This window comes from Rhinolophus sinicus, chromosome 1 (assembly GCF_057876585.1).
Source record: "Rhinolophus sinicus isolate RSI-liver-muscle chromosome 1, RSI-T2T, whole genome shotgun sequence".
NCBI lineage: Eukaryota > Metazoa > Chordata > Mammalia > Chiroptera > Rhinolophidae > Rhinolophus > Rhinolophus sinicus.
This window is the reverse complement of record NC_142501.1, coordinates 20,806,646-20,831,495: the sequence shown is the minus strand read 5'-3', so window position 1 is coordinate 20,831,495 and position 24,850 is coordinate 20,806,646. Positions and strand designations below refer to the sequence as shown.

The following is a 24,850-nucleotide window of genomic DNA, read 5'->3' as shown; positions in this document are numbered from 1 at the left end:
ACAGGTGGGTTGGAAGCTGGGATGCACAAAACAGTAAGGAAAGTCCTCTACGGGCTAACGTGGGAGGGAGAATTTGGCTTCCCCTCTCCAGGGGCAGGTGGAGGTGTTTTTCCCCTGCACACCTCCTGAGAATGCAATGAGGAGGAATGACTGTGACATTCCTGTGGAACAAGCATAGTATTTGGCTTCGATTAAAAAGTAGAATGAAATGAGTATCCCCAGAGAGAACTAACTTACCCAAAACAAGACATTGAAACATTGCTAAATTCATCTCCCTGTTACTGTGCACACAATAGGTACTAAAATATATGAATATAAATATTAAATGTATATATTTAGTGGAAATTGTGCCAATTTCTAACTAAAGCTAAATTGGATTTCAATCTGCCTCCTCTCATCAGGAACTGAGGTTCTCCAACCTAGTACTGGCATTCCTAAGCCAGGCCAAGAAACTGGGAGCTAAGAAGCTGTCTGGTAGTTCTCCGGTTAAATTTCTAGTAGCATAGATCTCTGAGATTCCTTCAAATTAGAGGAAGTTTCCTAGATTTGATAGGAAAAAAGGGCAGATTGATCACACACACTGTCGTGCAGGGCGTCCGGCGGGGTCTCTGCTCCCGCTCCCCACATAACGCAGGATATGGTGAGGCCAAAAAGGAACACCCACGGAGCCATAGGTAGGGGAGTCATACCACTATATTCTCTCTGGCGGCACTATACTCTCAATGGAGGCTGGATTCACACTGTCCGCAAACCGCCATCCACACTTGCCAGCCCAGCCACCATCTTCTTGCTAGCCCCCATTCTTTCCCTCTTCTTCTTCCCTCTCTGCTAGCGTAGCCACAGCAGTTATATTAGCGGCTAATTGGCTAACTGGCTACAGCTGACGGCCAATCAGCCACAGCGGACGGCCATCTACTACCCGAGCCAGCACTCCTCCACGTGAGGCCGAGAGCCTGTAAACTACTTTCTGGGGCTCTGCCCCCCCCCCACACACACACAGACACACACACGTCTACTTTCCTTTCCTCCCCAAATGCCTTTAAAATGACAGAAATGTATTTGTAAAGGCACAAATACATAAAGACAAGCAGAACAAGAGAAGAGACTACAGTAACAAAACTCTGAAATCAGTAAAGCAGATACATGACAAATGACCAAACAGATATGAGAAAACAATTCAAAGCAGGCCACAGGAAAAACTGAAAACCTGATGATACCACAAAAGTCTCATAAATTTCATACCAGGTATGTCTAGAAGATATGTCTAAAAGTAGAGAAGAAAAAGGCCCAAAAAAGTGAAGAACTATTTGAAAGGTATTTAAACAGCAGTCAGATTCCCATATGCTTTCCTCATTCTTTATAGTCTGATGACTATTTCTCCCTCAATCTTGCAAAAGAATGAAAGTTTATTCTCTGGGGAGGGAAACTGTCTAAACCAGTCACCATTTAGGGTAGAGTAACATACTGAAATTAGGGTGATGGAGAACACACAGGCATACTGATGCTGACATTCCCGAGCCCTCTTTCCCAAACTGGCCATAAGAACTTCCCATTAGGGGCTTGAAAGAGTAATTTTCTGGGATATCGTATGTCCAGCTCACAGGTAAAGACCTATATATACTGACATCAAAGTTTCCCCAACAAAACAGCTCCACTGAATCAACAGAAAGCTCACAGTGACAATGGTGTCTAGAAGACAATATGACCAATTGCCCTATGTTTCTCAAGGAAACTATATTTCCAACTCTGAATAAATACACTTTCAGGAAATTACTGGGAGATGCGCTCCATCAAAACAAGAAAAGGGATGGGATGTAGAAAGCGGCGATCTATAATAACACAGGAGACAGGAAATAGGAATCCCCAAGCGATGGTGAAGCGAGTTCCAAGGCTGACATCTGTACAGCGGGAGTAGAAAGAAGGTGACCAGTTCATATTTGAGCAAATAGACTTGGGTGACATTCTTCAGAAACATAAAATGTATAGGATACCTGATGAACCTGACTATCTTAAGATATGAGCTATATATACACAGAAAACTAACCACAGTGAAGAAACAAAACACAATTATTAATTCTAGGGGGGAAAAAACACATGTAAAGGAAAGAAAAAGGAATCAGAGTTTACTATGTGGAACAGTAAACATTATAATGTTTGTCAACAAACAAAGTAAATAGAGAAGATCGATCTAACTCAAATCATGCAAGTTACATATTGGAGCGATAGTAATAGGACACGCATACATACACATGTGTGCTTGTGTGGTGTGTGGGGAGGGAGATGAGTCCTCATAGTCCACAGTGGGAAGTCAGTAGATAGTACCTAAAATTGAAAAGTTAAGTAGTAAAACAAACAGGTTAGAACATAAAAGATAAATTCTGCGGTAATCAGATAAAAGATGAAAATGATAGGGTGATAAGAGGAAAATGGGCAGGAGACTGCCGTTTTAATAATAATAAATTCTATAGACATATCTGACACTTTCAATCATATCCTTTCAAACATCATTTTGACTAAAACTGAAAAACAGAAGTATCCTATAACTGCTATGGCAGAAAGGGCTTGAGAAATCCAGCCTAGTTTGGGTCCACTGGAAATTCCTGTCAGCTTCCTCACATCTCCAAAGAAGCCAAGGGAAAAACTATGGTAGAAAGGGCACTAAATCTGGATCCCAGCTTTAACAGTTTCCCGTTTTGTTCCCATGATTTTCTGCTTCTTTTATATGGGAATTCCTGCTTTACCTCCCTCACAGAGCTATTGTAAGGAGGAAATAAAATAATGCCAGTGAAATCTTTTTATGTACAAATGGATTTGCAAATATAGCATAAAGTTTATTCCTCAAATATTTATTGAGTCCCTACCATACATCAGGCATAGTTAACACTATTATTCCTTTTCACATATTGTTACATAATTTGCCTGAATTTAAAGTGTCAGTTCTTATGAATACTCTTGGATAAGCTAAAAAATGAAATAGTCGGTAATCCCTTAAAACTTCCTTCTGTTTGGGGGAACTGTGGCAGATAGACTCTAAGGTGACCTTCATTGCCCCTGCCTTGTGGTATTCATGCCCTTGTTTAATTCCATGCCTGGAAGTGTAGGCAAGGCCTGTGATTTGCTTCTAATGAACAGAATATGGCAAAGGTGATGAGGTGTCACTTCCACGGTTATGTTACATAAGATTGTAACTTCTATTTTTGCTAGCAGATGCTGTCTGTGACTCTCCCCCTTTCTGGCTTTGAGGAAGTAAACTGTCATGTGGAGAGGTCCCTGTGGCCAGAAACTGGGGGAAGCTTCCAAACTGAGCCCTTTAGTCAAGGAACAGAGGGCAGCCAGCAAGGAACTCAGACCCTCAGCTGGCAAACCACAGGCACGGAATCCTGCCAACTGACATGTGAGCTTGAAAACGGACCCTTCACCTGCGGGGTCACAGATGAGACCCCAGCTCTGGCGGACACCTGATGACAGCCTTGTGAGAGACTACGTCGGAGGACCCAAGCCATTCCTGGATTCCTGAGACACAAAAACCATGAGATTGTATATACATAGATCTTTTTTGCTTTAAGCCACTAACTTTGTGTGAATACTGTCTATCAACAATGGGTTAATACAGGACCTAACCAGAAAAGGCCATGACTTGAGCACCTCATCAACTCCTGGGTGTTAGAAAACACAGATTGCTGACTTCTGCTTGTCAGAGGTATGAAACCTGAGTGTGAGGGCCCAACCTCTGGCCTAGTTACCTCACTCAGCCTCACCAGGGTCCGGCAACCTCAGTTGACTTCATTCCGGGCTACGTCAACCAATTATCAGGAAGTCATAAGATCATCCCCCAAATACTAAAGAATTTAAACAAATTACTATTTTTAGCAGCATCAGTCAAACATCACCCAGAGGGTAAAGTGATATTCGCTTTGGTATTTTAGAGGGAAAAGCCGTAAGAGGTAACGCACGAGTAGAAATCTTCTACTTAATAAAATGTAATGTTTAAAAAAAAAATAAAGTTTTTGACCCTCCAAAAGTATACATTCTAATGCTAACACATTAAATATTTAACAAACTCTGGCTTCTGGGTAAAGGGAAATTTCCTTTGCTTTTATTCTAGAATAAAAGATGATGTGTGGGAGGCAAGATGGTGACGCTTAACAAAGTATACATTATTGTACAGGAAGAAAGGGCAGCAGGGAACTAGAATCATAGAGGCAGAAAAAAACGGTGTGACAGCTAGGTAGGCATCCGACTCTCCACCTACCAGCTCTCATAGGCTTTCTTGCTTTAGAGTTATCATAACTATGTTGTTAAAGAAAAACTAGTTATTTGCTGTTCTGATGTCTTTATCAAACTGACTCAGAAACTGTGTGTGTGAGTGGGAGAACTTCCAAAAGAGAATCCACGTACAGCTGTGAATCATTCGCCTGAAGAACAATGAGCTGAATGGGCCATCACTGACAGACTGTCACTTATCAAAACTTCCGTAAGGGATGTGAAGGTTAACGTGGGGTCTGAATCTGTCAGCACCCAGTTTCTTGCAGCTGTCACAATTGGACAAGCTGTCTCCATCATAAAATAATGCTCGCAAGCCAGATTCATTTGAGTGGGACTCATAAGAAAAATCTGAAATCTGACAAAGGCAGCCCTTGCTATCTAGATGGTTTCATAATAAAGTTGGTGACAGGGGTTGGAAATGACACAGTACATCAGTGTGGAAGTCTCCCTTTAATGACCTCATGTCATGAATAAAGCCTAAAAAGCAAATAACTAAACACATTGTTCTTATCTAACATTGTACTGAGGGCTGGCTAATACAGGCTTACATTATTCTCAACAGGTACCATTTAGATCCTGTATTACTTCAGTTGGCTGCTGTAATCAATTACCCAAAACTCAGTGGCTTAAAACAGAAAATGTATTCTCTTACAGGTCTGCAGGCTAGAAATCCAAAATCAGTTTCACTGGGCTAAAGTCAAGGTGTTGACAGGGCTGCTTCCTCTGGAGGTTCCAGGGAAGACTGTGTTGCTTGCCTCTTACAGCTTCTAGAAGCTACAGGAATCCTTTGCTGTCTGTGGCTTGTGGTTCCTTCCTTCATCTTCAAAGCCAGCAGTGCCGTACCTTCTTCTATCATAACATTGCATGCTTCCTTCTGTTGTCTATTCTCCCTCCACCTCCCTCTGATAAGGGCAGTTGTGATTACATTTTGGGCCCCTCCAGATAATCCAGAGTAATCTCTGTATATTAATTTCCTTAATTTAAATCACCTCTGCAAATCCCTTTTGCTATAAGGCAACATTCACAGTTTCTAGGAATTAGGACCTAAATATCTCTGAGAGCCATGAGTCAGCCTACCACAGGTCCTGGTTGCATAAATGTCTTAATATTAAGCTGTTTGTCTATGATAAAGTAACTCATTACTCACTTCCTAAGCCATCCAAAATACATTTAAATTGACTGGAGGTTGTAAATCATTATTATTTTGGCTCCTAAATTCTTTAATAATTGTCCTGGAAATTTTCTGATTTATTCCTCTTGGTATGTGCAATGTGAAAAAAAAAAAAACAACAACAACAACAACCAAAAACAAAACCAAAGAGCAAATGTCATGGGTCAATATTATCCTAGAGGTGAATACTTGAAGGATTCCAACAATACTTGCACTCACAGCACGATTCACACTATAATAATTACTGCTGGTGCTAAAATCTACATCAATAACAATCAGGCAATTTTAATCCAAAATACTTTGAGCAGATTTTGAAGGAGTTGCTCTGACACCTGAGGGTGTGACTATGGTTAAAGGTGTGTGGGATGCACAAAGGAGAAAAAAACAACTTTTATTAAATGACTGCTACGTCTCAGGCACAAAACTACAGGCTTTACAAATATTAATGTTAAGGCTCACAACACCCAATGATGTAGGTATTCAAAGAAGAGGAAAATAATACCCAGAGAGAATGAGGTAAGTTTTCCAAGTTTGCAAGTTGGCTAACGGTGGAGCTCAAATTTAAACTTACATTAGTTGAAATCTAAAAATTCGTAATGGGCTTTTCAGCATACTGTAACATACAGAAGAGGTCAAAAGTCAAGAAAACAACAATGGTTCTTTGAGAAGAGCTCCCCTCAAGAGAAAGGATGAGTTTCACAAATATTATCACACACTCCAAGAGCTGACAATAGCAGGACCGCATAATGGCGGCATGGGGTATTGGACCCCATGTCCTGATGACATCACAATACACAACTCTAAGTAAACAGTGCTTCCCACTTTCCGGTTTCTGTTTCACTGTTCTGAGCCTCCCTCTGTTACTAGGCACAGAAAATTCATGGAATCATCTCTCCCCATAAAATGGGCTCTATAACCAAGCCCAATTTCTCACTTCATCTCAAATGTAGCCTTATACCTTTAACTGAGTTGAGATTAACTGTATGGATTTTCCATAGTGGCGCTCATGCATTTTTCCCCCCTATTATAGTATCTACTTTCTAACGCTAATTTAACTGTGATCTAATATTGCAGATCAGGCTACTATAGAGATGACGGCTAAAAACTTGGTCCAAGTGGAATATGAGTCATTACCACAATGAGAAAGCATTTCACTCATGATGTCAACACTACCATAAAGAAGAGAAAGCATCATCACAATTTTCATTTCATCAGGCTGCCTTCTGACTTTAAACCAGCATTCTTTGATGGGATGTTTACAACTCACTAAGTGGAAGCAAACAGTTAAGATGGAAAATAAAGCCATCAATATACAGATAATTCCTTGGTGTGGCCAAAGCTTAAGGATCCATCCCTCCAGGGACAATTAAAGAAGTGACTAAATTTCGACGCTGCTTGACTAGTCTAACTAAACTTTACTGGATAAAAGAGACAGACTCAGGTAACAAATCCAGAACAAACCTTGACTGAGATCTCGAGTCTATGTATCTATGTGTTTGTGTGTTTCATTAGGAATGGGTTAGGTAAGGCAAATCATGAAAAGCACTGAGAGCCAATTATTCTTTCTTTATAATGTCCCAATAGCAAAAGTTACCTCCCTCATAAAAAGGGGTTCTTTCATACGCTGTATAGTCATAACGAAGAATACATACATAACAAAGAATTGGTCCTTTCAGCCAATATCTAATAAGAGCTGAAAACACAAGTAAAAATAGCTTCCTAAAGTTTGTTTGTATCTCAGTTTATTCACACGTGTGCCTTTAGATCCATACAGACCAAAAGCAACCTGAGATAAATGTCACTCTGCATCTATCTCTTAGGGGTGCATCATAATCAACGAAAGCCCATTATTTGAGCTTAACTAATTAATCACCAGCTTTCTCCTACCTTCTTCAATTGTAATTCAGTGTGCTTTATGTTAATTACTATTTTTATAACCTCCCAACTCCTCTTTGAATGGAATCACCACTGTCCAAACCACCCAGGCTAAAAAATTCAGGAATCAACAAACAAAGCCCCTCCTTTTCAAGTCCTGCAACCAATGAGTAGTCCAACAGAGTCTACATCCAACTTCCTCACTCTGCTTTCCCAGGTCTTATTGGATTTGTATCTATAATAAAGCCAAAGGTGGTCAACTAAGAACAGAGCTAATAGCACTATGATGAAATAACCTTATGAACGGGAATGCACGATGCTAATATTATTTTTATCTTTACCTGAAAAGTGTTAATTGATTTCCTCAGTATAAAATACAAGACTTTGGAGGTATAGATGAAATGGAAAATTCAATTGTATCTGTACCTGATAAAGACTTTTTACGAAAGAGCTCTAGTTTAAAAGACTAAGTTAGAGAACAAGATGATTAAATTGTATCTGCCATATGATACTTGTGAGGTATATGAAATTTAGCCATTACATGTATATTTATATATATTATCTAACTAGAGATAAGAGAATGCCAAATTCTCTAGCTAAAGCAAAGCCAATAAATTTACAGATTGTGTTTCTCCATTATTAATAGTTTTACTAAGACATAATTGACATACAAAAACTACACATGTGTAAAGAGTTCAATTTAGGATTAGAAAGCACAAATTTGTAACCACAGGATTGCTATGGGGATACAAAAGACAGTTTAGGGACTATAATCAAATAATGTTGCAAAGATTTTGTAGAGTATCCGATGGACACTTGTCTTATTAGGGAGAGCACTTCATGGATGGTGTAGATGTCTGATCACTGTGCTGTACAACTGAAGCTGAAGCTGAATAATATTGAATGTCAACTATTATATATATATTTATATAGTCACAGGATGTGGAGTACAGCATAGGGAATAGAGTCAATGGAATTGTAACAGCTATATATGATGTCAGAGGGGTAGTAGATTGGGTAAGGGGGGTTATCACTTTGTGAGGGGTGTAAATGTCTAACTATTACATTATTTTGTACACATGAAACTAATAAAAAAAAGAAAAAAAAGAGTTCAATTTGATAGGTTTTAACATATGTATACATACGTATACAAACCACCACTACATACATAATATGACAATCACCCCCAAAAGTTTCCTCTGCCCTTTTATTTCTTCTTTCTCCCTCCCAACTCCTCTCCTACCTCCCAATCCAGAGACAATCACTGATTTGCTATCTTTCATTATAGGTTAATTTCCATTTTATATAAATGGGATTATACAGTTTTATATACTCTATTTTGCATGACTTCTTATTTTGAAAAAAAAAAATACTTTGAGGTTCATCCATGTTGTTATGTGTATCAATAGTTCATTGCTTTTAACTGCTGAGTAGAGTATCACAATTTATCTATTCATCTGTTGATGGACATTTGGGTCGTTTCCAGGCTGAATAATAGCCCTCTGAAAATGTCCCCATTCTAATCACCAGACCCCATGCATATTTCACCTTACATGGAAAAAGGACATTTCCAGGTTAAGATTTTGAGATTACATTAGATTATCCCTGTAGGCCCAATGTAATCACAAGTGTCATTATAAAACGAAGGCAGGAGGGTCTGAGTCAAAGGCAAGGGTCCTAATAGCCTCAATCAGTTACAGCATCAACCCAAGTTCAAAATTTCATCTAAGTTTTATCAGCTCAAAGGACCCAAATCTCATCATTTAAATGATATGAGTGTGGCTCTGGATATAATCCATCCTGGGGCAAATCACCTCTCCCTCTGTGGATCTGTGAAACAACAAAACAAATTATCTGCTCCTGAAGTACAACGGTAGCACAGGCATAGAGTAACCGATATAAATATTTCTATTCAAAAAGGGAAAAAAGGGTCACAAATTCCAAGCAATTTTGAGATCCACCTGGGCAAACTCTATTAGGTTTCAAGGCCATAATCTTCCGTGGCTGGAGGCTCCACCTTCTGGGCCCATGGCTCTGCCCTAGCAGCCCTCATTCTGACCTCAGAGGCATTTTGTTCATGAAGAATAGCATGTGTTTGCAGCTGAGTCGTTTTGTTAGCCTGTTTCCTGCTTGCAGAATTTTGGAAGTCCAACAGCCTCTTTTCACTTTATTCCTCGTCTCTCCCTTCAGTCCACGCTGGCAGTGTTTCTGTTGATATAACATTCGCAAGAAACTCGTAGGTCTTCAGGGCTTGTCACAAAGATTCACTCCATTAAAGAAGAAGCTCTTACACAAACACATGCTGGATAATCCCATTTTTATTCCTAGTTTCTGCTGAGATGTGTGAAGAGATCCGTTAGTCGTATGGTTGGTTAATCTCTTCAAACAGCTCTCTGTGTGATTAAAACTTTGACCTTTATTTAAAGGCCTTCCAAGGCACTAGCAAAAGACTGCTTAGCCATATCTTTGACTTTCTCTCCAAAGCATACTCTCCTGACATTAAATCTTCTAATTTTAGCACCTTTTGAAAACTGGATAGTCTGAGAATTTCCCAAATCATCAAGTCCTGGTTGCTTTTTGTTTAACAGTTCTTTCTTCAATCTACCTCTTTCCTCTCACATTTTACTATAAGCAGCAAGATGCAATCAGGCCACACATTCAACACTTTGGAAATCACAGGTGAATATATATTCAAGTTCATGGCTTACAAGTTCTGTTTTCCACATAACCCTAGAACAAAATCCTGCTAAGCTTTCTGTCACTAAATAACAAAGAGCCCCTTGCTTCCCTGAGCCCTCATGAGCAGTTGAGGTTGGTGCAAATGTAACTGCAGTTTTTGCAATTATTAACCTTTTAAACCACAATTACTTTTACACCAACCTAATAATTATTTAAGTATTCTCCCAGACAACAGAGGTTTTCTCTACCATGTTCCTCACTTCCTTCTGAGCCCTCACTGGCAGTCTTTGATATCCATATTTTTACTAAGAGTATATTCAAGGAAATCTAGGCCCTTCCTATCATGCTCCTCAAAATTCTTCCAGGCTCTACCCACCACTATCGAAAACCACTTCCACATTTTTAGGCATTTATTAGAGCAGCATCTCACTTCCAGATAACACAATCTATATTTGTTTCCTATTTCTGCTATGATAAATTACCACAAACTCGACTTAAAACATTGCAAATTTATTTTACTGTTCTGGAGGTCGTAACTCCAAAATGAACTTTGAAATATAATGACATTCAGGAATCTTACAAGGCTAAAACTGAGGTTTCAGTTCCTTCTAGATGCAGTAGGGGAGACTCCATCCCTTGCTTTTTCCAGCTTTAAAAGGCTGACCACATTTCATGGCTCATAGCTGCATCACTCATATCTCTGCTTCTGTCATCACACATCACCTTTTTTGACACTATCCCTCCTGCCTCCTTCTCTTAAGGACCCTTGAGATTACATTGAGTCTACTCACATATCCAGAACTATCTCTCCATCTCAAGAACCTTAAAAGAATCATATTTGTGAAGTCCCTTTTGCTATATAAAGAAACATATTCTCTGGGAATTAAAATTTGGGCATATTTGGAATGAAAAAATCCCGCTTTTTCATTATGAACACACTTTTATTTTATCTTTATACGTGAAAGATGTTTTTCTGAATATAAAATTCTAGATCAATAGCTACTTTTCAGCACTGTAAAGATAGCCCATTATCTTCTGGCTTACATAGCTTGTGATGAGCAGTCCATTGTCATTCTTTTCTTCATTTTGCTAACTAATGCATATTTTTCTCTTTTTGCATCTAAGTTTTGCACTATATCACTGGTTTTCAGTAAATTGAATATGATGTACCTTGGAGCATTTTTCTTTATGCTTCTTCTGCTTGGGGTTTACTGAGCTTCTTGAATCTATGGATTTATAATTTTCATTGAGTTTGGCAAAATTTTGGCCATTATTTCTTCAAATATTACTTTTGCTCCCCATCACACTGAAACAGCAGTTATATATGTATATATGTTATACCATTTACATAGCACTGTAACCAACAATTGCAGCATATACATTCTGTTCAAGTGCACATGTCTACCAAGGTAGACATATAGTAATTCTATAAAACAAATCTCAAATTTAAAATTATTGTAATCTTCTAGAGTATGCCCTCTGACCAGAACAAGAAAATATAAAAATATCTGAGAAATCTCAAAACACATGAAAACTAAACAACATACTTTTAAATAATCCATAGGTTAGAGAAGAAATAACAAATGAAATGAAAAATGATTATGTACAAAATAAAAAATGTAAACAGTGTATAAAAATCTGTGGGTTGCAGTTTAAGCAGTGCTTACAGGGAATTTAAAGAGAAAATAATTTCTCAGGTAGAAAATAGATAAAACATGTAGTTGTATATTGACACAAGTAATTCAATTTGTAAATTTAAATGTTCTCTAAATTTATTCCTGAGCATTTTGTTCTTTTGAAGCTATCATTAATGAAATTATTTTCTTAATTTTATTTTCCAAATGTTCATTGCAAATATATTCATTAACAGCATTTTACTTTGTTTTTTATATAACTCATGCTTCTTTTTTTGTTCCTTTATTCTGCCTTTATGGTTTTCTTTGGCATTAAGCAAATGTTTTCTAATAGAGCATTTCAATGTCTTTAATGATTTTTTCACTATATTCTATAAATTATTTCCTAGTGATTGCTCTAGGACTTATCATACTTGTACACATCTTATCAAAATCAAATTTATACTAACTTAATACTAGTAAGATATACAAATGTCATGCCTATATAAAAATGATACTTGTTCCTTTTCTTCCTTTTCTTTTTTGGTATTATTGTTTTGTGTGTGTGTGTGTGTGTGTGTGTGTGTGTGTGTGTGTGTGTGTGTGCAATCGATAATGGTACAAATCCATCAATATATTGTTATAATTTTTACTTTATATAATTATGTCTTTTAAAGAAGCTGAGAGAAGAAGAGTAGGTATATATTTATACTTGTGCTATATTTGTGATACTAACAAGTCATTTTTCTCTTGCTGCTTTCAAGATTTTCTCCTTGCCTTTGGCTCTCAGCATTTTTACTATGATGTGCCTGTTTGTGGATCTTTATGTGTTTATCCTACTTGAAGTTGTTAAGCTTTCTGGATGTGTAGATTATTATTATTTTTCAATACATTTGGAGAGTTTCAGCCATTAAGTGTTCAAGCATTTTTCTGCTCTTTTCTCTCCTGTCCTTCTGATTCCCACATATGCTGGGGTGGTTAGTGGTATCCCACATTTCTCAGAGGGTCAATTCACTTTTCTTCATTCCTTTACTCTCTGCTCTTGAGATTGTATAATCTGTTGATTTGTCTTCAAATTCACTAGCTCTTTCTTCTCAGAGTTCAAATCTACTGTCTAGCTCCTCTAGTGAAATTTTTTATTTCACTTTTTGTACTTTTCAACTCCAGGATTTCCATTTGTTTACCATTTCTACCTCTTTATTGATATTCCCTATTTAGTGTGAAGTTGTCATCATACATTCTTTTAATTCTTTAATAGTAGCTTCCTTTAGTTCTCTGAATATGTTTACATTGACTACTTTAAAGTTGTTGTCTGTTAATATGATGCCTAATCTCTTTTGATTTTGCCTACTTTGTTTATAGGTCATGTTTACCTGCTTCTTTGCATGTCTTGCAATTTTTCATTAGAAACTGGACATTTTAGGTAATATATAGGAAAAACTGTAGGTATTCCTCCACCTTCCCCAACCTGAGGTTTATTATTGTTATTTGCATGTTGGTTTAGGTATTGGCTGGATTATTTTAGTAAAGGCTATCTCACCCTGAAGTATTAAGGATCTGGTGTTGTTCCTTAAGGAGGTGCAGCTTTGCATATGGATGCCCAGTCACCCTGGTATGACAGTGGTTTGGGCAGGACTCTCTTTGATGTCTCTTTCTCTGACCATACTCAACTGTTTTCAACAATGCCCTGGTGCCAAAATTGCTCTATAGACTAATTCAATTAAATTCAGTCTCCTTGAAAGAGTAATTTCCAAAGTCAGTGGTTGAGATTTGTTCTAGCCCCTTGCAGACTCCTCCAAACTATTAACACCTTTTCCCCAGAGTCTCTGCTTCTCCTCCCAGCAAAATCTCTGAGCCTAGGCTCTGGAGCTAGGGGTGTAAACAGTGGCACACTCCTGAGTGGCACGTCCACTTTAAGGAGCTGAGTATTCCCTGAAGGGACGGAGAGGAGAGGGTGGACAGTAGCCTCCAATATTCTTAAGTTACCTCACCCAGAATGAAACTACCACCTTTCACACCTCAACCAGGGTGATCAGGGCCCCAGTATTCTCAACAGTACCACACCCGAGATAGAGAGTTCATTCCATGAGTGTGGTTTGGACTGAAGAAGGGAGTCACTTCTTGCCTCTACACTCAGAATTTAGCCTCAGCAACTGGTAGCTGGGGAAGGATGAGGAATGCTGGTGTCCTGCCCCTGCCAGAAGATAGCCCTGACTGGGAGCTGGGCAGAGAAACCGCTGTGCTTTCGTTTGCACCAGTCTAAGCTCCCATCTTACTGAGTTAGGATGGGAAGTAAAGGAGTGGGTCTCGGTTCAGATGCCATAGAATCTCACTGTTCTTACCAAAATAATAGATTTTCTTAAATAAACATTTCTTCATTTACTGTATATCCTCAGGAACATTTCCAAAGACATTAAATGATTATATTTTTTACAACTTCTACCTTTGCTGGGCAGTAGATCCACTGAGCTCCTCATGCAGTCATGCTAGAAGTCCCTCTGGTCAATTGATTAACAAAAATGGCAAGATAGTTCAATGCGGAAACTAGAGTCTTTTCAAAAAATGGTGCTGGACAATGGACATGAAAAAAAATTAAACTCAACCCATCCTCATACAACATACAAACTAATTTTAAATAAATTATATCCCAAAATGTAAACCTATAAAATTTCTAGAATAAAACATAGGAAAAACTCTTTGTGACCATGACTTCGGGATAAGCAAAGGTTGCTTAACCAGAACACAAAAAGCATAAACATAGGCAAAAAAATTGTTAATTTGGACTTCAAAATTTATTAAAGCTTGTCCTTCAAAAGACACTGTTAGAAAGATGTAAAGGCAAGCCAAAGACTATAAAAAGAACTTTGCAAACCATAAATCTTATAAGAAACTTGTTTTTAAGATATATAAAGAACTATTTCAACTTAATATTAGTAACATTAACAATTTAAAATGGGCAAAAGTGTGAACAAATACTTCACCACAGAGGATATGCAAATGGAAAAATAAGCAAATGAAATGATGCTCAATATCATTAGTCTTCAGAGTAATGCAAATTAAAACCACAATGAGATACCTCTTATCTGTACACTTATTAGAATAGGGAAAATTAAAAAGATTGATGACTCTATACATCAATTGCAAGGATGTGGGGAAATTAGAATATTTATGCATTACTGGTGGGAAGGTAATAAGGCACAGCCATTTTGGAAAGCAGCTTGAACAGTTCTTTAAGTGTTAAACATACATGTAACATATGATGCAATAACCCCACTCTTACATGTTTACAAGAGAAATAAAAACACGAAGACTTGCATGCAAATGTTCATAGCTTTATTCATTATAGCCATTATAGCCAAATGTCCATCAACAGGTGAATGGATAAATATATTGTAGTATATCTATACAATGGAATACTACTCAGCGATAAAAAGGAATAAATATATAAGTGAAAGAAGCCAGGCACAAAATTGCTGTACAATTCTATTTATGTGAAATTCTAGTCAAGACAAAGTTCTAGTAATAAAAAGTCACTCAGTGGCCACCTAAGGAAGGACTGTTGGGTAAGAACTGACCAAAGGAGAATGAGGGATCTTTGGGGGATGACAGAAATATTCTGTATCATTATTGTAATTCTAGTTACATTACTATATATCTCTTGAATTCATCTAACTGTACCCTTAAAGTAGGTGAATTCTATTGTATGTAAATTATATCTCAATAAAATTATTTTAAAAGAGAAATAGAAGGAAAATATTAAATAACTTAGTAGTAGAAAAAGACAGTGAGATTGAGACACTCAGTCCTCATATGTTGTATAAGCTAATATATTGGATATCAGAGATTCTGAAATTACGTTAGCAGATAACAAGTGAAAATTTTCTTTTGACAGTCATTTTATTTCAGCTATAAAACAAACTTTTCTCTTAAATGAGATTTGTGAAAATTAGGTTTAAAAATAATTATATTATTTCAGCTGGGTGTTATTTTTCCTTGCTAATTAAAAAAAAAGTATTATTATGTCATAGTGAACAAAGGGGTTTTGTTCAGCAGGTATTCACTTACTTCCTCTCCTCCTTGGGACAGAGTATACTTCCCACCCCCACTGCCCTTATGCTTTGGCCACCGGAATAGAAGCATGCAGAATATTCGCAGAGTTTAAAATGTGCCTGCAGAGTCTGGCTTGCTGTTGAATTCATACACCAACCTAAGAATAAAACCCAGGTACCCAACGCCCCTTTAAACTGGACCTCAGAATAAAGCATGAAGAACAAACCCGAACTTGTATCAAAACCTAAACTGAACCACAGCCTAAAGTACAGCTACCTACGAGAGAGAAAATTAAACATTTTCCTTGTATGATGATAAGTTTGGTGGAGATTTGCTACACATTACTGTGTCAATAGTCGACTAGCACAATAGCTAACATTTGTGGAGAATTTATAATGACTTAGCTAAAAACTTCACATGTACTACCCATTTAATTATCACAAGGAGTCTCTACAATATTTTTAACTCTCTTTTTTTAATTTCTTACCACATGATAACACTGAAGCACAGAGAGGATCAGTGCATTCTCCAAAGTCTCAGAGCTAGTCAGTGACCAAGTAGAATTTAAATCCCAGATATCATAATTCTAGTACTCACTCTCCTTGTGATTGTGCTCCATTAATTAAATGGAGCATTTCATCCGTGCCCAAAATGTATCAGCAGAGTGAGTGTAATCAGTAGTTTGAATAAAAATTTTCCTCAAGATGGTATTTTCCATATGTGAGAAAATAGCTTATTATCAGACCAAAGTGAATGTACTGATTACCAAGATCCAACTGGGTTTAAAAAGTCTATGCTTCTAATTAATGGTTAATAACATTCTAAATAATGGTGAATAACACTCTTCAATTCCCACATACTCTTTCCTTCTGCACCTAACCTGCCAATATCTGTATCTAAACCAGCATCTGTTTACTGCATCCCAGCTCCTGCGGGGGTTGCCAGGGGCTGGGAAAACTGTGCTGCCTCTACTCCATCACAGTGTTATTCTTCAAAGTGATGGGGCCCTCCACATCGCTCTGCACTCATTGTACTTGTCCAAGTCCATTTCCTTTTTCACTCCACACAATATCCGTTCCTAACTTTAATCACTAACATTTAACCCCTAACTTCCATTTTATCCCTCACTCGCAGACCTGCCCCACTGTCACAGAGAAAGAATATTCATGAGGCATTACATTTATCAACATTTCTCCTCTCAGCCTTATACCCATCTTTACCTCCTGACCCCCTACTCTCATGTCTCATATGACAAATTCCACCCCTATGTCCTTGATTATCTTTCTTCCTACCTCCACCTTGTTGTTTCTGTTTAATATCTTCCTTTTTTCTTTCTCCTGGGAAACTACATACTCATTTCTCCCACATCTTAAACCAACCTTCCCTCACACCTGATTCCCCCCACAAATTACCGATTCATACTCATATTTTTCCTTGCTTTCACTTAAACTTCTTGAAAAAGCAGTCTACATCAACTATCTTCACTTTTTTCCCCTTCCATTCAATCTTCAATGCACTATAATTTGGCTTCCCCTTCAATGAACTTTACCAAAATTATTGTCTCAAGACACTGATAGTTTCCAACTTGCCCAAGTCAATGATATCCTCTCAGTTTCCTTCTAATCAAGCACCTCTGAGGTTTAAATGACACTGTTAACTAGATATATCAGCTCCATCCTTCCACACCCACCCCACACCTAACTGTTCCTCATTCTGTGTTCCCTATTAGGATTACTGATACCACCATCCACTCAGTCACCCACCTTGGAGGTCTGTTGTCCTTCCCCCTTACCATAACAGATTCAACATGTCCAATATTCCAATCCCTATTATTACTATCTTAGTTCAGCTCTCATAATCTCTCAGCTGGACTACTCAAAATATCTTCTGATTTCCTTTCTGGAATCCAGTCTAGCACACATTCCATCTACCTTCCACACTGTTAAAAATAATCTTTCAAAAATGAAAATTTAATCAAGGTAACGCCTCTCCCTCCCACATCTTTTCCCCATGATTAAAACCCTTCAATAGGTTTCCATGTCACTGCCTAGAAGATAAGGACAAATGCATTATTAGGGACTACAAGGTATTTTTATGGCTACCTCCACAGCATTATCTCCTGATCACCTCCCTGTACCATATCCTTTACATTTTACATTCCATTCATACAAAACTTCTTACAGTTTTCCAGGACAAATCACGTTGTTTAATGCCTTAGTGACTTTGGTTGTACTGCCCTCTCTTTGTGAAATGCTATTGATAATCCTATTCAACCCTATTTATATGAAGAAAAACTAATACCTTTCAATACTCAAATTAAGCATCAACTTCCCTATAAATAATTTTTTGCTCCCTCTCTCCGCCTATTTTAATTTACCTTTATGTCCCCTACAGTATCTGTACCTATTTCTATAGTAGCATTTGCTTCACGTGTCTGTCTCCTCCTACCAGACTTTAAGATCTTTAGGAACTACTCGTGTGCCTATGTGTGCTCAACTCTTGTCATTATGTCTGACACAGAATACATCCTTAACATACGTTTCTTGGAGTTCTTTCCCCCATAGTTCCTTTAATATCACCCTTTACTATTTCCAACCCCCTGTACATCCCCTTCTGGTACTTTTCTTGTTTTCCAATTTCTCAGGCCTTTGTTTTTTCTTCTCTTTTAGTTCCATCAATTCTAGTATACTGAGCAGTCTTGTCCCTTCCAATCTACCTCACTGACTCCTATTAACAGCTATTGATCAACACTTTCCATAATCTACACCCCCCCAATTTCTAACCTCAACTACAGTCCCACAGACTCTCGAGTCCTCTCAATAATTATAACTCATTTACTGAAAGACTGCTACATGCCAGCAATTGTATTAGAACACATATCCAATAATATATGTGTTCTCATTTAATTATCACAGCTATCTTGTAGATTATTCCATTTTGGGATAAACAGAGTCATGGAATTCACATAATTTACCCATTGTCATATAGTTAGAAGGTTCTGAAGCGGGGATTTAAGCCCAGATCAATGAAAGCACAATTTTGCTACAACATTTACTACTGCTTGCCAGACTCCTCCAAGTTAACATCTTCAACACTTTTTTATTATTTCCAAACCCAAATCATTCCTGCTTCTATGACTCTTGCCTCAATTCATGGCATTACGATTACAAGCAACAATACAGAAGTGTTCCAAGTCACACTTAATCCCTCCATCTATCTTCCCCATATTCCTTTGGTCACCAAGCCATAGTCTACATCTGAAAAATCTCTTGAATCACAACTGCCTCTTTATTGCAATATTCCAGTAGCTATCTCACTGTTCTCCACAGTTCTGCCCCCTCCAGCTCACATTCCATTTCTTTGAGAGTTTTTTTTTTCTAAATGAATCTGACTGAGTTCTGGATAAGATAGCTACCTGAGTAAATATGGCCAATTACCTTCTCTACTTCCTAAGATTCCAATTACAATGATCAATGAAACTATTGTAAAAAATAGTGTAAACGCAGTACTAGAAACTACAAAGAATGACATTTCACATCACAAAATTGCAGAACTTCTGCAAGCTGATAGTGCCCACAGGACCTACTTGGAGAAAGACTGGCCCAAATCAGGACTCACTAGTGATTAAGAAGTAACTTGTCTGGAAGCCAACTAAAGAGAACAGAAGCCCATGAATATGCTTAGATTTGGAGATGTGAGGCTGAAGGTTAAAGCAGCGTGTGCAGAAATGAAGTGATTCAACATAGCATTGTAGCTAAAAGCCCAAATGGACATCAGACATCGACTCTCTGTGTAAGAGCAGATATCAGGTTCTCTGGGTGGTGTAAGAGCACCTCCCCTGGACTACAGGCAAAGGTTAGGAACTGCTTCCCTCACCCAATTTGGAAAGGTATTCCCATACTCCAGGATCTCTCTCCAAAATCTCTCTCCCAATTTCCTGGACTTTACACCCTCCATGTCTTTTCGGGGTATAAATGCTGTTTAACCAATTCCACACTAACTTCCTTATAAATTTTAAATAACTGTGGCTGTACTTTCGAGTATAGCATCTATTATCTTGGAGCTTAAAAAAAAACAAAAAACCTTCCATTTTAATATCTTATTACTTTAATATTCTGAATAATGTTTTCATTTTTGGCAAAAACAAAAATAAAGTACCAATGATTAAAACGTAAGATTAAAAATAAAACTCTATCCAAAATCATTATAACTTTAAATACCATGTGAAATTAGACTGGCTGATTCAAATCCTGGTTCACAATTACTACTAAATAGTTGTGTGGATTTTGCATGTAATTTAAGCATCTTAAACCTTAGTTTTCTAACCTCTCCATGAGATTAGAGGTTAGATATTAGAATAAAAACAGGTCTTCACAGGGTTTTTGTAAGGATGAAATGAGATGTTATAAATAAAACTAAATAGACACAAAGCCCTAAAAGGATTGCCTCTTTCATATCTCTTTGACCAGACCATCTCCCGCCACTCTCTCCCTCACAACTTTTCTACCTCAAGACTTCTGCTGTTGCTTTTTCTTCTGCCTGGACTACTCATCCGTCAGGTATTTTGTTGGCTAAGCCCCCACCTCCTTCAGGTCTTCACTCAGATATTATCTTCTCAGCGAGCACTTCCCTGAGCATCCAGTTGAAGCTTAAACCTCTCATTCCGCCTCAGCCCCTTCTCTGCTTTATTTTTCCCCATAGCACTTATCATCTTCTATCATACTATTTTCACATTTTTATCTTGTTTATTTTCTCTCTCCTACAACTTGAATATAGTTCCATGAAGAATATTGTCAATAATGGGGCTAGCCCGGTGGCTCAGGCGGTTAGAGCTCCGTGCTCCTAACTCCAAAGGCTGCCGGTTCGATTCCCACATGGGCCAGTGGGCTCTCAACTACAAGGTTGCCAGTTCAATTCCTCGAGTCCCGCAAGGGATGGTGGGCTGTGCCCCCTGCAACTAAGATTGAACACGGCACCTTGAGCTGAGCTGCCTCCCGGATGGCTCAGTTGGTTGGAGCACGGGCTCTCAACCACAAGGTTGCCAGTTCAATTCTTCAAGTCCCGCAAGGGATGATGGGCTGAGCCCCCTGCAACTAGCAACGGCAACTGGACCTGAAGCTGAGCTGCGCCCTCCACAACTAAGACTGAAAGGACAACAACTTGAATTTGAACGACACCCTCCACAATTAAGATTGAAACGACAACAACTTGACTTGGAAAAAAGTCCTGGAAGTACACACTGCTCCCCAATAAAGTCCTGTACCCCTTCCCCAATAAAAAAAAATAAATAAAAAAATAAAAGAATATTGCCAATAAATATTGGCTATTATTATAATAACAGATGCCATGATGCAGTACCTTTGTGCACTATTCCAGGAAGCAGACCAGCAGCAGCGCTGTTCCTGGCTTGCATGCAGCATGCCAGATAAAAAGGTGTGCCGGGCAGGCAAATCACTGGTTAATATAAAGCAGACTGTAATTCACAAGAAGAGCGTCAACGTGAGGGTCAGATCAGTATTGTCCCCAAAAGTCAAGTGAACTTAAGAAATGGGAGAAACCGTTTGAACACGTAAAATACATAATGTGCTCTAAGCCAGATTAAAGAGAAAACTGTTTAGTGAAACAAAGTAATAACAAATGGGAACAAAAAAAGACGAAATTGTGACAAAAAGATGACTATCACATAGAAATCACAGGGAAAGAACGAGAAGCAGGCTTTTTGCCAAAGAAAACCAAATCAGTGACGTACAGTTTTAATACCAGGTAAGATTTAGTAAAATGACTTTAGATGGGAAAGAGAAAATATAGAATTGTTGCAAGATTTCTAGCTTGTACTATTAGGTATGTGGTGATAACCTTACCTGAATTAGAATTAAGTGAGGAAAATCAGGACAGGTTAGTTAGGTTTTACAAATGTTGAACTTTGGATGCTTGGAAACCATCTGGGTAAGCATGCCCAAGGTGAACTTGGGAGAATAAATATGAAGGTCAAGAAAAGGCTGTGGCCGATGCTGTACAACTGGGATCTTTAATGTAAGTGGTAGCCTAAGACACAAGAGTAGAGAAATAACCAAGTATTCAACAAAGAAGCTCAGAGGATAATTCAACAAGGAAGTACATGGTTTGATAAAAAGAGAGAAGTGTGGTATCAGAGATAAGAGAACAAAGTTTCTAGAGGAAATGCCTTTAGAAATGAACAACAGCAAAAATTAGTCCAGTTCGATAAGAACTAGAGCGAGGTATTAATGTCCACATTTCCCTACTTTTATTCTCTGTTCCAGAAAAATCACTCATCATTATCCAGATCCAATATGTTCTTTTCCTTTCTTCATTCCTTCCAAATGGACTACCCTGGTCCATCGTGCCCAATATTCTCCAGTTATTTAAGTCCATTCTTCGAGACCCAGTTCAAATACTTTCCTCCAATACACATTTCTTGGCTTCACTTTTCTTGGGTAATAACTTGTTCCAAGCACATGAAAAAGAGTGTTCAAGGGTGATGTACCCTTAACCCTAGACCCTCAGTCTCAATATAAATACATGTACAGAGAGAAAGGAGGACAAATGGCAACTAACGATAACAACAAATAATGCATACGAATTTTCCCTGAAGTTTAGAGAGCTAGTGAGTTAGCATGAGAGCATGCCATGGTAAGTTGAGAAGCTGAGCATATAACATGCCACTAGCACAATTTTTTTTACCACGCTGATTCAAGTGGTAACGAATGCTGCCTTAATACAATTTCTTCTTATTTTGCTTAAACTAACTTTTCTTTGAAAATGTAATATACAAATGTGATTTTTTAAATGCATGCATGAAATGTGTTTCTTTGCCTGAGGCAGCCCCTCTTGAAAGTTTTATATATAAATATTTAAAGAAATATTCAATGAACCATTAATTACCCCAGTCTCTACTATCACCTGGTAATCCCCAAAGGAAAAAAAAACAAGTTGAAAATAGATTCTTGGAACAAACAAATATGGCCACAAATATTTATTTGGATATATGTCATTACTTGTACTGAGAATTCAAGTTTCTTTGGGTAAAGGGCTGTGTCTTATATATGTCTGCATTCTGAATGTGTCTAACATGACTCATGTCTTTGCAGAGAAAAATGTTGATTTAATGGAGAAGTCACAAAAAATGACAAATTTCTGAAGTTTTCATTTCAAAATTAGAGAGGCCAGAAATTATATGGCAAGTAGAAAAAATATTTTTAAACTATTGATTTATTTTGAACCTATTCCTTCCCTATATTTTTCTAGTTGAAAAGCAATGGATCAAGTTTTAAATATTGAGCAAAGTGTGTATTTTCAAAACAGATATTTGAGTGAATCTGAAAATTGGTTGTTAAATGTCAGAAAGTCAAGGCTTTACAAACTGTGATGAGAATATGTATTTTATTCTAAATTTGATCATTTAGAAGATAAACCCTAGATTTTCGTGGTGTTTAGGGGGGAAAGGTGTCAAAACAGGCTTACTGCATTAAAAACTAGATTTTATCATTTGACTTAGGAAACAATATGGCAAGGTTGGTGGTACGGAGGGTACATAATTAAAGAAATCTGAGTATTTTGCTATTTACTAAATTGGTGAAAAAGCAAACCAGGAAAATACACATTAAAATGCGCAGCGTTTAAGTTCTTATTCTTGGGCTTCTTTTTCTTTCTTTCTTTTTTTGAACTACAGATATTAGAAATTATTTTCAAGCATGTCTTCACATCCTTGTACTTTTCCAGGCAACAGCTATCAATGTCTTCCTTGGTCTAAACTGGCCAAGTCTTGATAACAAATCTTTGACCTCATGACACTATATTAGCTTCCGCGAAGTGAGTCCCCTAATTTATAGTCTACCTGGCAGAAACTCTGCCTTAATTATTTAGATAGTATCTGATTTAAGTAATCTCTTCTAAGCATGTACTTAATTATAGTAAGTGACGATTATCAGAGTGTCTCCACAAAAAGGACTTCTATCACTGTAAGCCTACAGATGTGAGAGAACTAAAGTTCTCCATACTGAACTATGTCTTAGAAAGAGGTCAGAAACACGGATGCATCTTTAAATAACGAGTTTTAGGGGTACCCGATTAGCTCAGTTGGTTAGAGCGCAGTGCTCTTAACATAAAGTTGCTGGTTCGATCCCTGCATGGGCCACTGTGAGCTGCACCCTCCACAACTACACTGAAACAACTACTTGATTTGGAGCTGATGGGTCCTGGAAAAACACACTTTAAAATAAATAAATAAATAAATAAATAAATAAATAAATAAATAACGAGTTTTGGAGAAGCTTCATACATCTTGATAACTTTCTAGCTTTAATTGTGTTGATTCTGAAAGGTATGCCATTAATAATCATAATGAGAAAGATGGTGATACTGGAAAAATGTTAAAACATCTGGAAAATAAAATGAGACATTGGGAGTAACAAAGGATGGAAAAAAGGGGATGAGGAGTTTCAAATGGATTAATTTTTACTTTAAAAAAATTCGTATGAATAGGTTAATTTCTCCATTTTGAAAGTTAATCATATAATACCTTCAATGTAACATTTGTCAACATACACTAAATAGTATAGAATTTGAAATAAGACACAAATTCGCTGGATTTGATCAACAGAAGTATCTAACTTAAAGTAAAAGGAGACCATTAAAAGTTTCACTAACTTTTTCCCCAAGAAAGAACACACTCTGAAGCATTCTTCACACTGTTCTACTTCGGTCCCTACTTCCCGCTGTCCCTCTACATTCTGATTAACTTCTGAAAAGAATCTGAAATCATTAAATAGAACAGTGCAGCTACAGGCATTCCTTTCTTCCTCTGCTCATTTCCTCTTTTTTCAGGACTATAATTAAACTATAGAATCGCTTCACATCCCAAGTAGAGGCTCCATCCTTGAAGGGTTAGGAACCCATAAATAGGGGGGGGAAAAAAGCATTCAAGAAGCCTTCCTACAGAAAAGACAAAACTATTTATTAAGGGGGTCTTTGCAGAAAGTCAGAATTTTCAAACACTTTAAACATTTGTTTTAAAAACTTCAAAGTATTAATAATGTATAACATCTAATTAAATAAAGAAAAATAAGAAAGTTAGACAAATGATTACTACATTGTGTATGAGTGCAAATGCATGAAGACACAGGAATATAACACACACAAAAAAAAAACAAAAATAGCTGTGTTAGGGCAATGAAAT

General features: G+C 37.5%; 1 protein-coding gene across 17 annotated transcripts in view; it reads right to left on the bottom strand.

The window, feature by feature from the left end:
* The window catches only part of ANKS1B (ankyrin repeat and sterile alpha motif domain containing 1B), an 895,010-nt gene that overhangs the window by 716,169 nt on the left and 153,991 nt on the right, over window positions 1–24,850 (bottom strand). For 8 of the 17 annotated variants that reach the window (XM_074326201.2, XM_074326199.2, XM_074326196.2 and 5 more), the window contains exon 9: window positions 2,248–2,322. The exons of the other annotated variants lie outside the window; for them this stretch is intronic. In XM_074326201.2, coding sequence (XP_074182302.2) covers window positions 2,248–2,322 — 75 coding nt within the window. The remainder of the gene's footprint in view (window positions 1–2,247; window positions 2,323–24,850) is intronic. 17 annotated transcript variants of the gene reach the window in all.